This window comes from Sciurus carolinensis, chromosome 1 (genome assembly GCF_902686445.1).
Source record: "Sciurus carolinensis chromosome 1, mSciCar1.2, whole genome shotgun sequence".
Classification (NCBI taxonomy): domain Eukaryota; kingdom Metazoa; phylum Chordata; class Mammalia; order Rodentia; family Sciuridae; genus Sciurus; species Sciurus carolinensis.
This window is the reverse complement of record NC_062213.1, coordinates 156,776,259-156,788,371: the sequence shown is the minus strand read 5'-3', so window position 1 is coordinate 156,788,371 and position 12,113 is coordinate 156,776,259. Positions and strand designations below refer to the sequence as shown.

At 39.3% G+C, this 12,113-nt stretch overlaps 1 protein-coding gene across 1 annotated transcript in view; it reads left to right on the top strand.

The window, feature by feature from the left end:
* The window catches only part of Cachd1 (cache domain containing 1), a 216,731-nt gene that overhangs the window by 130,495 nt on the left and 74,123 nt on the right, over window positions 1-12,113 (top strand). Inside the window, exon 4 of the mRNA XM_047549751.1 lies at window positions 4,879-4,985. Coding sequence (XP_047405707.1) covers window positions 4,879-4,985 — 107 coding nt within the window. The remainder of the gene's footprint in view (window positions 1-4,878; window positions 4,986-12,113) is intronic.

Here is a 12,113-nt window from a genome sequence, read left to right as displayed (position 1 = left end):
ACTATTCATGCCCCCCAACCTCGGTAAAATTTGATGTTGAAACCTAACCACCAATGTGATCGTATGAGGAGAAATATTAGGGTGATTAGATCATAAAGACAGAGCCCGTGGGTAGGATTAGTTAGTGTCTGTACAAAAGAGGTCCCAGGGAACTGCCTGGCCCCTTTCACTGAGGAAACAGTGAGAAGGTGTCATCTCTGAGCCAAAAAGTGGGCTCTCACCAGACACTGGACTACTAATGCCACAATCATGAACTTCTTATCTTCCAGAAATAAATGTATGTTGTTTATACGTTACCTAGTTTATGGCAGTCTGTTACAACAGCCCAAATAGAATAGAGTAATTCCTTAGGATTTTGTTTATAAAAGCAGAATCTAAAAAACAATCTATGTCTAATGAATATGATGACTATGACAAGCCTGATTCCAAAGGAACATAAAAATTAGGGTAAAAACATCATATAATGAAGAAACAGATTGGTCAGCTTGGAGGAAGAAGGACTCATTATGGACTGGACTGATGGGAGGAGTTTGAGGGAGGAAGATGAGTTGAGCTGAGCCTTGAAGAACAGGTGCAGTGGATTGGAGATGTCTCAGATGGATTTAACAGGAAGCACCTGTTGAGGGACCAGTGTGGTTAAAAGTATAGTTTAGGAGTTAGTGAAAAGAAAGCTGGGTAGATTATTGATGACAAGTACTACATTGTGAAACTCTTTTATGACTGACAAATGTTTACCAAGCACGTACTTTTGTTAATGAGTCACTTCCATTTTTATTGTTGTAAAATGTTTTCTTTAATGCTTTTAAAGATGGTCTTTGCAGTAAAGGAAATAAAGTAATCCATAATAATAGTTCCCCTGGTCTCCTCGGTTCCCAGGAGCCAGTTATCATTTCACAAAAGCCCAAAGAATCTAAATAAGCCTCCAGGGTGATCACAGAGGTCCTGGCTGTGGATGCTTCATCCAGTCAGAAAAGGGGTCTTCTGCAAGCCTGCACCTTTCCTGGGATGATTTGTCAGTAACCATCAGCTAGTTCTTCCTTATGCATCACTTAAATGAGGCAGAATGGTTTGTGGCTTATACCTGGAAAGGAATTGAGTTGTGGGTTCAAGTCTGTCTTAGATCCCTGACTTGATATGACCCTTGGCGTCGTTTTTCTCTGCCATGAAAGAGGTTCATAATTTGTGCAGCAAAGTCCAGTTGTGAGATGCAGGCATACCTAAAAACTACTCTGTCCTCTTGAGTCAAATCAAACTGGAAAATCCTCTGTCCCTGTTCTCTTTTAGGCATACTGGGAAACCTGTGCTCACATAGAAAGCAATTTGATTGCTTTATTTCTAAAGGAATTTTCTTGGCAGAAGCAAAGGGCTCTTCATCTTGTTTTTGAAGAGTGCTTCTTTTTTTCTCAGAGGCTGTCAAAAGTCAAATTCTTGGACCTTACCCCAGCCTCACTAAAATCAAACTCTCCAAGGATAGATTCAGGAATCCACATTCCAGCATGCTTACCAGGTGACTCTGGAGTAGCTAGAATCATTTATAACCATTCAAATGAGTCACACTTCTCCCTTGCTAAGACTTCTTCATCCTGAGGAGAGTCCAGAACCAGGGCCAGGCTCCATGGATATTCATGAAACAGCTAATATGAGCACCAACTTTTGACAAGAACAATGCTAAGTATTATGTACAAAATGGTAAGCAAAAACCAACAAGAGCCAGCCACAGTGGCCCACACCTGTAATCCCAGTGGCTGGGGAGGCTGAGGCAGGAAGATCGCGAGTTCAAAGCCAGCCTCAGCAAAAGCAAGACACTAAGTAACTCAGTGAGACCCTGACTCTAAATAAAATACAAAATAGGACTGGGGATGTGGCTCAGTGGTTGAGTGCCCCTGAGTTTAATCCCTCTTACCAAAACAAAAACAAAAGCAAAAACAAAAAACCAACATATAGTGTCTGCCTTCCTGGGAACCTCATCGATTTATAGCACCTGATCTACAAAATCCATCCATAAAAATTACACAAAACAAGCCAGGCATAGTGGCCCATACCTGTAATCCCAGCAACTCAAGAGGCTGAAGTAGGAGAATGGCAAGTTTGAGGCCACCCTCAGCAACTTAGTGAGACGCTGTCTCCAAACAAAAAATAAAAGGGGCTAGGGATGTAACTTAGTGGTAAAGTGCCCCTGGACTTTAAAACAAAACAAAACAAAAACCCATACCCAGAATCATAAATTTAAAATTGTGTTTTGAGACAATAGGGAAACACTTGATAAAAGCTTGGGATGTCACCCGCTGTCCGGATAGGTCTTCCTGAGGAACTGGTGTGGGAACAGAGCCCTGAAGGATGGTAAGGTAAACAGGAGACCCTTCTAGACTTTCATTGTCCAATACAGTGACTGTTCTTCAGCGACTATTCATCTTAAAGATGAAATAAAACAGGAAATTTGGTGTCTGACTTAGTCACATTTCAAATGCTCAGGAGCCACATGTGGCTACACTGTCCCGGGCAGTGCAAAAATCGGGCATATTCATAATCTTGGGGAACTTCCTTGGCCTGCCCCAGTCTAGACCAGGGGTGGTGAAACAAGTCTGACACACCACCTACTTTTGAAAACGAAGTTTTATTGGAATCCAGCCACACTCGCTCTTTATATATTCTCTAGGGCTGCCTTCCCACTATAATGGCAGAGTTGAATAGTTGCGACAGACCTTATGCCCCGCAAAGCCTAAAGTATTTATTATCTGGCCTTTTATAAAAGCATTCGTGGAGGGACTGCCCTTGCGCGGCCAGCTAGCACATGAAGAAAGTGAGATTATGGTGGTGCTGCTTTGCCAGCACGCACGCAGGCAGCTGCTGCTGTGTTAATCTCTTCTTTTTTTTCCCCGATCTGTGGCTTTTAAGGCAGCAGTCTTCTCGTCTAGACAAATTGGAGCAGGTCCAAGGAAGAGCAACTTGGTCAGTGAAGCAACTGTGTCCTTTGAGGCACAGTTCACGTTGATGTAATTCTGCACTGGGCTAGAGGCTAGACTTAAGGGCTCTATGTTTTTCCCCTTTTCGTGGTATTGGGGGTGGAACCCAGGGCCTCATGCATGGTAGGCAAGTGCTCTTTTACTGAGCTGCAATTCTAAAGGACTCTTAAAATTCAGTTACCTCCTTCTTTGAGGTGATACATAACGAAACAAAATTTTTAACTTTTGCTGTTGAAGCTGACATATCATGTGCAATTCTAGCTTCCTTGCTTAGTCAACCATTGTGATTTAGTAGTTCCTATCTCTTATGACCAACAGACAATCCAAATTCAAGATCAAATGGATCTTGGTTTTTGAAGAGCACCTCTCCTAAGTTTTGCACTAATGGAATTTCATTAGTGGCACATTTTAACATAAGTTTTTCCCGAAAACCTAATATAAATGTTGCGTTCATTTGAATATCTCAAAGAAACTTCAGGCGACCTCTCAGTATCTGAAATCCCAAGTAAGTTAGTGGACGTTTAAAATCCCTTTTGATACATTTGGACTAGATTCATTTAAAAATACTCTTTTTTAAAAAAATCTTTTTATCTATCTTTATTCCTGTATCACATTCCTTATTATTTACAAAATAAAGAAATGAAAAGTGGGGTAGGGGACAGAGTCCCATTCATTTTATTTATTCAATGCTTCCCCAGCATAATATTTGTGAGATGCTTTTCTTTTCCATAGTTATTTTTTCCTACACTCCTTTTAATGTGGGTTACCAATGTTCCACAAAACCCACTTTGAGATATTTTTGTGAGACAAAAGCATTCACATAAAATTGAAGAAACAAATAACCTGCTGAATTTCATGTCAAACAGTGTTGGCTGTGACATCAAGAATAAGCTGGGACCTTCCATTGGTCAGCAGATATGCATCAATAGCACTTTCAAAAACCAGCGTCCTTAGAAAAATACTCTTAATGACTATATATAAATTTGTTGGCACATGTTCCTATTATATTTTTTCTGATTGTTGTTTTCTCTAGCAAATGAGTACTTTGATTGATTCTACTAATATGTATCGTTGATGTGCTATGATCCAGTTTGTACTGTTGTTTTGGCTGTAATAGTAGCATTGCCCTGCCACACTGGAAATCAAAAAAGACCTTGAGCTTATTTGCATTACAATCTAGCAGGCAGAAGTTCTGTGTCTGTGCTGGGAGAGGAACTTACATACATTATTTCTAATCTTTTTGACAGCTTTGGAAAGTTAGTTTTATTATCTCTCTTTTTTTTTCAGATAAGGAAACTAAGACTAAGAAAAATTTATTAAGTTTCCCAAGGTCACACATTTAGTAATGACAGAGAAGAGATTCAAATCCAGACCTATTCTGTCCCTTCCACTACTATTTTTGTACTTTTTCATTTGTTTTCAAATAGAATAATTAAGGAATATATTCTGTTTCTCATGTAACCTCAGAACTCAAGTCTGAATTTTCTTAATTTTAGTCTGAATTTTGCCATGTGTTTTTTTGTGTTGTTTTATCACAGGTATCAAGTTCATTAAAGAATTTTTGATTTAAAAGTTCTTTTTAAAATTTTCTTAGTATTGAACTTGATTTCTAAATTTTCTAGATATAGATGTTATTTTTTCCCATATCATATTGATTTTTTTTTTTTTTTTTTTTTTTTTTTAAAGGCTGGGGACGGAACCCAGGACCTCATATATCCTAGGCAGGTACTCTATTGCTGAGTCACATCTAAGCCCTGAAAATTTTTTTTTAATATTTAAGTGTTTAATGTTAAATCACTATTCTCCTGTTTATAGGCTGATCTATTTTGTACAAGTATGAACTATTATTTTTGTTGGGTTTTCTAGATCAGATAACCACCATATAAGCATTGTTAATCCTCTTCTATTGTTTCAGATTCGATGGGAACTTTAATACCAATGTATCTAGAACAATTAGTTGTGATCGACTTTCTACTACTGTTAATAGCCGAGCCTTCAATCCAGGACGAGACTTAAATTCAGGTCAGTAATTTGTTGGTTTTATAAAGGTGAGCTATATTCTACTAAGTTTAAATGGAATATATATATATGTATTCCCTCAAACATTATCCCTCATATTTTGAAGAAAAATATCACATACCCGAAATAGGGTATTTCCTCTCTGGTAAGTTAATCCTCAACAGAGAAAGAGGAAAAAAAGAAATCAAGCTGGCATCTACTGTGTAGTTAAAAACATGGCACATGCCAAGGACCTTGCTAGACTCTTCAATTCATTATCTCGTTTGTTGTGAATTTTATATTTGTATTTTAAAGGTTACTTTAGAGACCTAGCTATTTTTGAAACAGGAGTTGTTGGACTTCATTTGCATTGCATATTTATAATTTTAAGTTTGGGGATTTTTCTGGGAGAGATTTTCTACTAGTCAGTGTTACCACATAATATCATACGTTCAGGTTGAACTTGCTTCCTGTCTCATTGGAACATGCAGTGGTAATACTATTAGGTGCCTATGTTTTTATACCTCCTGACATCTTCAGAGTAACATGATGATGTCTCTGCTTTCTTGCCTTGAAGTTTCACTCCATATTTCTCCTCTGTTTTGGCTTGTTTACACTTTCTGACTGATGGATCTCAGAACCTGGGGCCTTCACCTTTTAAAAGCTGGAAGAAATTTTAGAAATAATATCAGTCTCCATTTTTAGATTTTACTAGGGAAGACTCCAAAGCCCAGAATGGTCCTAAGCTTTCCCTTATTACTAGGAAGTTGAAGGATCAAATTCTTAAACATGAGAAATATATTTCCCAAAGCCCAGTTCTTTTGTAGACATGCAGAACCAAAGAGAGAAGCCAGAGGATGAGAATATTTACTTGCAGGGCCCTATCCAGTCTCTGGGGAAGAAATTGTAGTCATGAAGAATTGTATACATAAACCAGGTAATCTACTGGGTCTGGAAAAAAAAGTTATAAGTTTTATGCTTATTAGGGATAATAAAACTATAGCTGCTAGATAAATGGTCCAACCCAAATCTGCCAGGCATGTAGTATCTGGGCCAGTATATAGTAGAGTCAATAATTTTTCAATTAGAGAAACTGGAAGTCTTCAGGAGCAGATAAGGTTTACTGCTAGAAAGGAAGATAAACGAGAATATTTCTCATTAATGAAATAACAGAAGAGAGTAGATAAAGGCATGGAATGGCCAAAGAAAATTAGAAAATTAAGTGTGGAGGATTTTACAGCTGGCACAGGTCAAAGAACTGGCACTTGATTCTCCAGATTCTCAAATTCTGCACTTTACCTCTTACCCTCAAAAAAGTTTAGTAACACAAGACATTTGACTGGGTCTGAAGATTTGAGGTTGAAGCAGCAATCTTTTAATAGAATAGATCTAAGTGTGTCCCAAAAATGCACAGGGTAATTCAATATTGTATGTAGTTATTATTTTTTACAATTCTTGCAATCTTTTGAGGTTATTTATTTGAGTTAATAAAGAAAATAGTGCATTATATCATGTACAACCACTGGAATGGGAAGTTATACTCCATGTATGTAAAATATGTCAAAATACATTCTACTGTCATGTATAACTAAAAAGAACAAGAACAAAAAAAGAAATTTTTATTGCAACTGATAACAATACATCACAGAAACTTTATAGTATGTCTGGAGAAAAGGGTTATTACCATAAATGATGTAATATGAAATAGTCAGTCATTGGCAATATTACTACCTATGAAATATGCAAAAGGCAAGTAAGGTTGCCTCCAAAGCAGCCCCACCAAGTCCCTAGAGTTCAACCGACTGTCTTTCTCTCCAAACTATTTCTTTAGGTTAATAAATCTTATTCATGTTTTCATGGTTTGAAAGAAAGAAAGAAAATAGTGCATTATTCATTCAAACAAGATCTAGAAGGATCCACTTATTAATGATAATGGTTGTATTTCTATGATGGAACACTGGTGTATTTTTGCTTTCTTATTTTAACTAAGCATTAATGGCTTTTATAATCAGGGAAAAGTAAAACAAGAGGACATTTTAATATCTGAAGTTCTGTCTTCCAGCTGTTCTATCCTATTGGTTATGCTTTCTATGGAGTTCTTAATTTGGTTTATTGTTTCCTTCATTTCAAGGATTTCTGTTTGGTTTTTTTCAATATCTCTAACTCTTTGTTGAAATGATCTTTTGCTTCCTGAATTTGCTCTGTTAACTGTCGATTGGTGCGATCGTTCAATGCCTGCATTTGCTCTTTCATCTCATCGTTTGCTTCCCTAATCATTTTAATTATGTACATTCTGAACTCCCTTTCTGTCATTTCTTCTGCCATGCTGTCGTTGGATTTTATTGATGTAACATCTAGATTTGTTTGGGGCATTTTCTTCCCTTGTTTTCTCATATTGTTCAGGAATCAGTGGGTCATTAAGATATTGCAGATTTCCTCTATCAACTTATAATGTCCCTGAAGATTGCTAGTATATCCCCTCTTATCCTTCAGTAGCCTGAAGTCTTGGAGGAAGTTGATAATGCAGAGCTCCACGAAGAAGCTGCCTCTCTAGGTGTGGTAACCCTCAGGTGGCGTATATTCCCTGCTAGTGGGCAGAGGTGAAGAGGACATTTTAGACAGTAGTCCCTTAGTATCTGTGGGGGTTGGTTCCAGGATACACCCCGAGGATACCAAAATCAGCACATGCCCAAGTCCCTTTTATAAAGTGGTGTAATGTTTGCATATAACCTATTCACATTCCTCCTTGTATTGTAAATCAGCTCCTGATTATTTATAATATCTAGTATTATGTCAGTACTAAGTAAACAGATGCTCTATGTATTGTTTAGGGAATGATGGCAAGAAAAAAAATTATACCTGACCAGTACAGATTTTTGGTTTTTTTCTGAATATTGTCAATCTAAGGTTGGACAAATCGAGAGATATGGCAGGCTGACTGTATTTTCAAATGTGTTTGTTCTCCTTTTTGGTAGATAATACCTTTCTTAACATATATCTGACAAGAGATCCTCAGTCTGGTATTGAGTTTCCAGCAAAACTCTGTTACTTCCTGATTCTGATTGGAACAATAAGAAAGGGCAATTGGGGCAGACTGAGGGTAGTGCATGCTCACTCGTGTCCAGAATGAGGCTCCTGTGCCAGGACCACCAACCTCAGTGAACAGGCCAGACCTTGCAGGATCAAGCTTCTACAGCCAAAGCCACATTCTCATTTCCTTATTTTGAAGGATCCAGTCCTTAAACACGAGTAATGTATTTCCCAAAGCCCAGTTCTCTTGCAGACATGCAGAAAGCATTCATCCATCATTAGTAGTAGTATTATACCTTTTTCTTAGTGAATACAGGAAGCAAATTTTCCAAGTTATGGCCTTCTCTCTCTAACTGGAAATAAATATAGAACAACTAGAAAGTGTTGAACGATCATTTATTAAGCATCCTCTGCATGGTAAATTCTAGGCCAGGAACTGTAAACAAAATGAAGAACTTATGATTCAGGTGTTGAGAGCTGTAAAATTTGAACAAATAGACAAGTGCATGCCCAGGTCAAATGGTGAGGAGTGCTGCTGAGGTTCTGCTGTGTCCCAAAGTGAGCCTGATGGGAGGATCCTAATGGTAGGTGTTTAGGTCATGAGGCTCCACCCTCCTGAATGGGTGATGCCAATTACCAAAGCGCTTGAGGCTGCAAGTTGGTCTCATTCTCTCACACACCCACATGGTGTCTTCCACGGTGCTTCAAGAAGACTCCCAGTAGATCCCACCCCTGGGCCTCAGATTGCCCCCACTCCAGAACTGTAAGCCAAATAAACTTCTGTTGCTTATAAGTTACTCAGGTTGTGGTGTTCTGTAGTGGCACAGAACAGACTAAGACAGGTGCTGTCAGGGATAATTCAGTGTTGAGACAGGGAATGCTGTTGGTTGGGGTTTTGGGTGGAAAGAGGAGACTTACTGTTTTATGTAAGGGCTCATTGGTAAGATCTGAAGAAGTGAGGGTTGTAAATCATGAGGATAACTGGTGGAAATGTATCCCATGCAAAGGTCTTGAGCTAGAAGAATGTTTGGTGTGCCCCAAACTGCAAGAAGCTGAGAAGGAGTGAACAAGGAGGGAGAGGAGATTAGGTCAGATAAAGGGCCGGATCGCTGAAAGACTTTTCTTACTGGTTTTAAGGATCTTAGCTTTTGTCTGAAAAAAATTTAGGGCCATTGAAAGGTTTGATGCAGGGAAGCAATCTGATTTGGACTGCTGTGACAAGAGCAAGGTCAAGATGCAGGCAGCTAGGTGAGATGCTTATTAGATGTCCAAGTAGAAAGGACTTTGGACAGTTGGCTATACAGGCATATAGTCTAGGTACAGGGTCAGACTAGAGATTTAAATTTGGGACTCATCATGTCTAGGTATAGTACCTCAATAATTGGACTTGCTAAAATCACATGGCAAATGACTGGAGTTAGAAGAGAGAAGAACTCCAGAGACTGTCTTGGGACACTTTGGTCATCCCTTAGAGGACTCTGAGAAGCAACCTGGAAAAAATCAGAAGGCACAGTCAGTCTAACAGGGAGAGAACCAAGAGGATCATCTTCCTGAAGCTAAGTGATAAAAGTGTTTCCAGACACTTTCGTGGAAGTGTCTGGCAGGCAGTCTCAGTAAGTGAGGTTAGAAACCCAACATTAGGATTTAGCAATACAGGGTCATTGGTGAGCCTGAGAAGACATGGCGGGTGGAGTAGCAGAACAGAATGAAAGGCCGTTGCTCGTGGGGTTAAGCTATGAGAATGGAGGCAAGGACCTGAAGACAGTAAGTGTATGAGGTTTGCTTAAAGAAAAGCTGCAGGGCCCCAGGAGTCCAGAGGATATTTTTAAGTTGAAAGAAGTTGCAGCAAGTTTGTATGATAAAGGGAATGATCCAGCAGAGAAAAGCTAATGACCCAGGAGCCTTCTCCTTGATGAGGTGAGAGGTGGTAGCATCACAGGTAGAATGAAAGAGTAGGGAAGGAAAACTCAGTGATTAAAGATGCCCAGAGGATGATAAGTATAGTGTCATGTGACTGGAACCTGGGGACATTCCCGTCTTAGTAATTCTGTTTTCTTAAAAAATTAGGAAGCAAAATCACGAGCTGAGCGTGAGGACCAGGAAAGAAGAGTTAAAGGCCTACTAGTTGTACTACAATTACATTCTGTTACTAAGGTTTAGAGTAAAACTCGGCTACACAAATGATCAAGAACTCCTACAAGAGCTGGGGTACGATTCAGCAGCAGAGTGCTTGTCCAGCTTGCGTGAGGCCTGAGGTCAATCCCCAGTGCTGAAAAAGTATAAGAAGCTCTGCAAAGTGCAGTGTTTGTTGTTAAGGGAGAGAGAGTTAAGAGAGTTTGAAAACTAGAGTTCAGGTGGCAGGGGTAAGTAGAACATAAAGACTAGTTCTTGAATTTCGATGTTTCCAGGAGCATGACTCAAGGATAACCTACTGCCTACCAAGAGTTGTGCGCAGCACAGTTGACACAGCTAGATTTACAAGCAGCCTTTGGCAATATTTAGGTATTTAAGAACTGATTTGCTTTTGAAGTCTCGTGATGCTGTAGCAGGCAGCGACTGAATCCCAAAGTCCACATACTTGAGCAGTTATTTGTAATATGAGAGGAGTGGTAGGTGGTGAAGGTTGACCTCAGAGTCCCCCCTTTTCCTTCTCTTACAGCGCATACCCCTTTTCAGAGCAGAGTTAATGTGTTCCTAGGCTATCGCATGTCCGATATTTACATCTGTAAGATGTCCAGCCTCAGGCTCTTTCAGACTGTATATAATCCATCAATGGGCCCCTAATTGATAACACAGTTTCAGATTGCCGTTCAGACTAGCTGGAAACAGACTCACATAAATTATAAACCATTCTTAGATTCATTTATTCAAAAGTAGGTCATGTGTTCATCCATCCAACACACACGTGCAGTCTTTTTCTTAAAACCACCCCTGCCAGATCTCTACTTTCTAAATTGGCTCCTTGTCCCTGATCCATTCAAGTGACTAAAGTTTGACAGTGCATGTGCTATATTATGGTGCTGGTAATGTTTTGCTCAGGCTCCTTCCTGCTTTTATCCCTCGTTTCTCACTCTCTCTCTCTCTCCTTTTTTTTTTTTTTTTCCTTTCAAATTCCTGCTGAGCTATTTTCTTGTGCGTGGCCTGATCCCTAAAGAGAGTTTATTTGAAGAGTCCAAGGAAAGTTGCCTCTTGCTCTCTTGAGTTATGCAATTGAGGTGAGAGTGGAAGTGGGAGTTAGTCTTTCTTGCTGAAAGAAAAAGTGTCTGGACTTTCTTTATTGTGTTTGATTTAAAGAGCATTTGAAGTTACAAACTTCGATCTTGGTAACGTTGCAGTCTTCATTGAGATACAGGATTCACGGGGTGTAAGGGGCATTTAGAAGTCACGTTACAGAGGTAAATGCTACAGGAGGTACAGGTGGGCCCCGAAGGCTATAGACTGCTCTGCTAATTTCAGCAACTTCAGCACTTCCTTCCATGGTGAGTGACCACTATTCTCCCTTCTATAAAAATACTAATGGTCCCCCGTTTACAGTGGTTTCACTGATACTGGTACAAAGGCAAAACTCATTCATTAGAAAATATATTAGAGTGCTGGGGTTGTGGCTCAGTGGTAGGGTGCTTGCCTAGCATGTGTGAGGCACTCATTTTGATCCTCAGCACCACATAAAAATAAATAAATAAAGATATTGTGTCCATCTACAACTAAAAAAAATTTTTTTTGTAAAGAAAATATATTTGAGGGACTGGGTTTATAACTCAGTTGGTAGAGTCTTGCCTAGCATGCACAAGGCCCTGGGTTCAATCCCCAGCATCACCACCAAAAAAAAAAAGGAAAGAAAGAAAATATATTTGAATGTCAATATATTCCAGGGTAGCAGAGTGAGGATTGATACCCTCTTAAGACGCTGGGCACGGAGATAGATGCAGCTCCCCATCAGTCACCTCAATCAGGAGGGGAGACAACCAAGACTCCACAGTGTACCCTGTTCCTGAGCTAGGATGTACAGCCGGTTAAGTGTATTGAGTGCATTTTTCTACTTATGATACTTTTAACTTATGGTGGGTTAATCAGGACAGAGCTCCATTGTAAGTCAAGAAGCATCTGTATTATGAAAATGAT